The 3310-nt window shown below is 42.2% G+C and overlaps 1 protein-coding gene across 1 annotated transcript; it reads left to right on the top strand.

Moving 5' to 3' along the window:
• Positions 1–333: 333 nt before the first annotated feature.
• On the top strand, positions 334–2311 carry htr1aa (5-hydroxytryptamine (serotonin) receptor 1A a). Its single transcript, XM_073063947.1, has one exon. It carries the CDS (start codon positions 570–572, stop codon positions 1794–1796), a length of 1227 nt encoding a protein of 408 aa, XP_072920048.1. The 5' UTR covers positions 334–569; the 3' UTR covers positions 1797–2311.
• Positions 2312–3310: the final 999 nt, after the last annotated feature.

Raw genomic sequence — 3310 nt, 5'->3', positions numbered from 1 at the left:
TTATCTGTTTTCGTCTGCTGCCGCATATACAGTAAAAACAAACGGCTACAAGCAGAGGAAGATGAATGGCCTTTAGGAACAAACAATGGACTCGTTTCCTTCTAAATGTCATCGTGCTGGGCAAGGTACGTGAAGAAAACAGCCGAGCGACCTGAGATAATGACCAACGCTGTCCGTATAATTGACCCAAGAGTCAGACCTGTTCCAAGCATAGAGGAACAAATCTATTCTAAGTGTGAAAATCAGGGGAAACTCGCGGCATGAGGCAGAATGGGCATATTAGAAAAGAATGCAGCTGTTCGTACTTTCACCAATATCAGCATCAGCAGAGAAATGCGCGCTCTGGAGACCTATTAGCTATCTGACGTATCCTGGACGGCGGTATATATTAATTCACTCAGTCATCATTCGTGGAGCAAAACGCCAATGATTGAAAGAAGTAAGAAAATGTGGCGACGTGTTCGATGTGTTTTGGACTTCATCGTTTCATTTAAATAATTTAGTTTCTCCTGGAGTTTGCAAACCGAACGCTTGAGACAACTTCGTCTCGGCTCCTTCGCGATTTCGGAATGGAACTGTACAATAACAGCACCCTGTCCTACTCGAGTTTCACCAAGGAAAACAATACGAACTTTTCAGAGGTGACGCTGACATACCAGATTATAACTTCACTGTTTATAGGGACTATGATCCTTTGTTCTATTATTGGAAATGCTTGTGTGATCGCTGCCATAGCTCTGGAACGTTCTCTCCAAAACGTAGCCAACTATCTAATAGGGTCACTTGCTGTCACAGACCTGATGGTCTCGGTGTTGGTGTTGCCCATGGCTGCTCTGTACCAAGTTCTGAACAAATGGACCCTGGGACAGGTAACCTGTGATATTTTTATCTCTTTAGATGTGTTGTGCTGTACATCTTCTATCCTACACCTGTGCGCTATTGCTCTGGACAGATACTGGGCTATAACAAATCCAATAGACTATGTCAACAAGAGGACTCCCAAACGAGCTGCTATTCTAATAAGCCTGACATGGCTGGTCGGATTTTTAATTTCGATCCCACCCATGCTAGGCTGGAGAACACCCGAAGACCGAGCTGATCCCGATGCTTGTAAGATCAGTCAAGATCCGGGCTACACCATTTATTCCACCTTCGGTGCGTTTTACATCCCGCTGATTCTGATGCTAGTTCTGTATGGAAGGATATTCAAAGCCGCCAGATTCCGCATTCGTAAGACCGTGAAGAAATCGGAGAAGCAGAAAGTAGCAGACACTTGCCTGGCAGTTTCTCCAGCTGCCGCACAGAAGAAAAGCAACGGCGAGAACAGTAAAAACTGGAGGAGGAGTGTGGAGCCCAAACCTGCCTGCATTAATGGGGCCGTTCGGCATGGAGATGAAGGGTCAGCTTTAGAAGTCATCGAAGTGCACCACAACCCGAAAGGTCACCTTCATCTGCCCAACAACACCAACAGCCAATTGACGTTTTGCTTTGAGGATAGGACTGAAAGGAACGTTGAAGCCAAGCGAAAAGTGGCCCTTGCCCGCGAGAGGAAAACTGTAAAAACTTTGGGCATCATTATGGGGACCTTCATCTTCTGCTGGTTGCCATTTTTCATCGTTGCCCTTGTTCTCCCGTTCTGTGGACAGCACTGTTACATGCCAATCTGGCTTCACGCTGTAATCAACTGGCAAGGCTACTCTAACTCAATGCTAAATCCCATCATTTATGCTTATTTCAATAAGGATTTCCAAAGTGCTTTCAAGAAAATTATAAAATGCAATTTCTGCAGACAATAATTTAACCATTATTTCGAATACATTATTGTGATGCATTTGTCCAAAAACAAACTGTACAAGTCTAATGTAATGCATTTAATATTTATGTTAATATACATTTGTGGAACGAACACTATTGGATTCAACTTGAACCCAGACTGTCATTGCTGTGCACGTGACAAAATGTGTGCTGACATAACTTTTCAACAACATTTCTAATTAGGCCTTTTCAGTTTAGATGTTACGTTACTTAACTAATCGGTATTTCCCTGAAACGTAATTGGAATGTATCCTCGTCGTTCCGCGATTTAATCACACAATTCTGGATATTGTACTCACAGCTCAGAACACGCCAGGTTAAATGACACCATTTGCTGAAGGGAACTATTACTTAATCTCACTCGATATATGTTGTTTCACAACTCACGTATGCCGTGTGCTAAGTTTTCTGCTAGTTTTTACTTTTGTGGTTTTTAAAGTTGCAGATTTTGGGCCTGTGATTGTTTGCAATCAGTAAAGTTACTTCCCAATAAGCAAAATAAAACTTGCCCGATAAGGAATACAAGCTTGTGTGCTTTTATTGATCTGCCCACAGTGTAGGGATAGTGGTAATGACATTCATTATCAATCAGCCACTTACTCCAGCCATATGTTCAGTTAGTTTAAGGTGTTCATGGTGTTTGATATTTGGCGTGAAGGATAATTTTGTTTTGATTTAGTCGATTTGAAAACTTCGAGCTTGGAAACGGGTGTACGGATCCGGTAACGTAGAGGTTAATGTTGCTTGACAAGAAACTAAAGAGCTGGAATATCGAGAAGCGAGTCTAATCATCTTGCCTTTCACCAAACACACTCTGAATAATAGATCTGAGGAAAGATTTGATGGATTAAACGCATATGGAGTGAAATGCTCGTATCCATCATTACCGAAATATCATTCAATAAAATTCTCCCAGGTTCACAAAGTCCCCTAGAAACTCCTTCATATCTGTCTGGTCTGATCTATCACGATCCAGTAAAACACCCTCTAAAATGAGGATGAGGCGGGGTGGAGGGAGTCAGTGAAAAATGCCGACATTACCAACCAAATCTGTGAACTGATACACCAAAACTAATCATACTTAGAAACCCCGGGCTGTTTACAGAAGGTTAAAGAAAAGCGTTAATGCAAATGGTCCTTCGTGCGATGTACGGTGGAATTGGTACTTAAGGTTACGCATGGTCGGTGTTAATCGTATTTTATAATGCTTTATGCTGGAGTATTCGGCACATGGAACAATATCATCAGCAACCTCCAGGCTATTGGAAGGCTGCGCCAGATTTTGTCAATAAGTCATTGTTCTACGTCTGTTTCTCCCCGGTCCTAGCCAAGTTCCAGTTTGATATGAATGAATTTGATTTGCTCGACTATTGAACTCCGTTGTGTAAAACCTTCTGAGATAATGTCTGATCGATTTTAATTTACTGCAATGCAATGTCTCATTGTCCCCGCTAATCGCATTGTACTCTCGACGGCTCGTTTTAATTACTTGTAA

Source organism: Hemitrygon akajei, chromosome 13 (assembly GCF_048418815.1).
Source record: "Hemitrygon akajei chromosome 13, sHemAka1.3, whole genome shotgun sequence".
Lineage (NCBI taxonomy): Eukaryota > Metazoa > Chordata > Chondrichthyes > Myliobatiformes > Dasyatidae > Hemitrygon > Hemitrygon akajei.
Note: the sequence above shows the minus strand (reverse complement) of the source record. Positions and strands in the feature narration are given on the sequence as shown.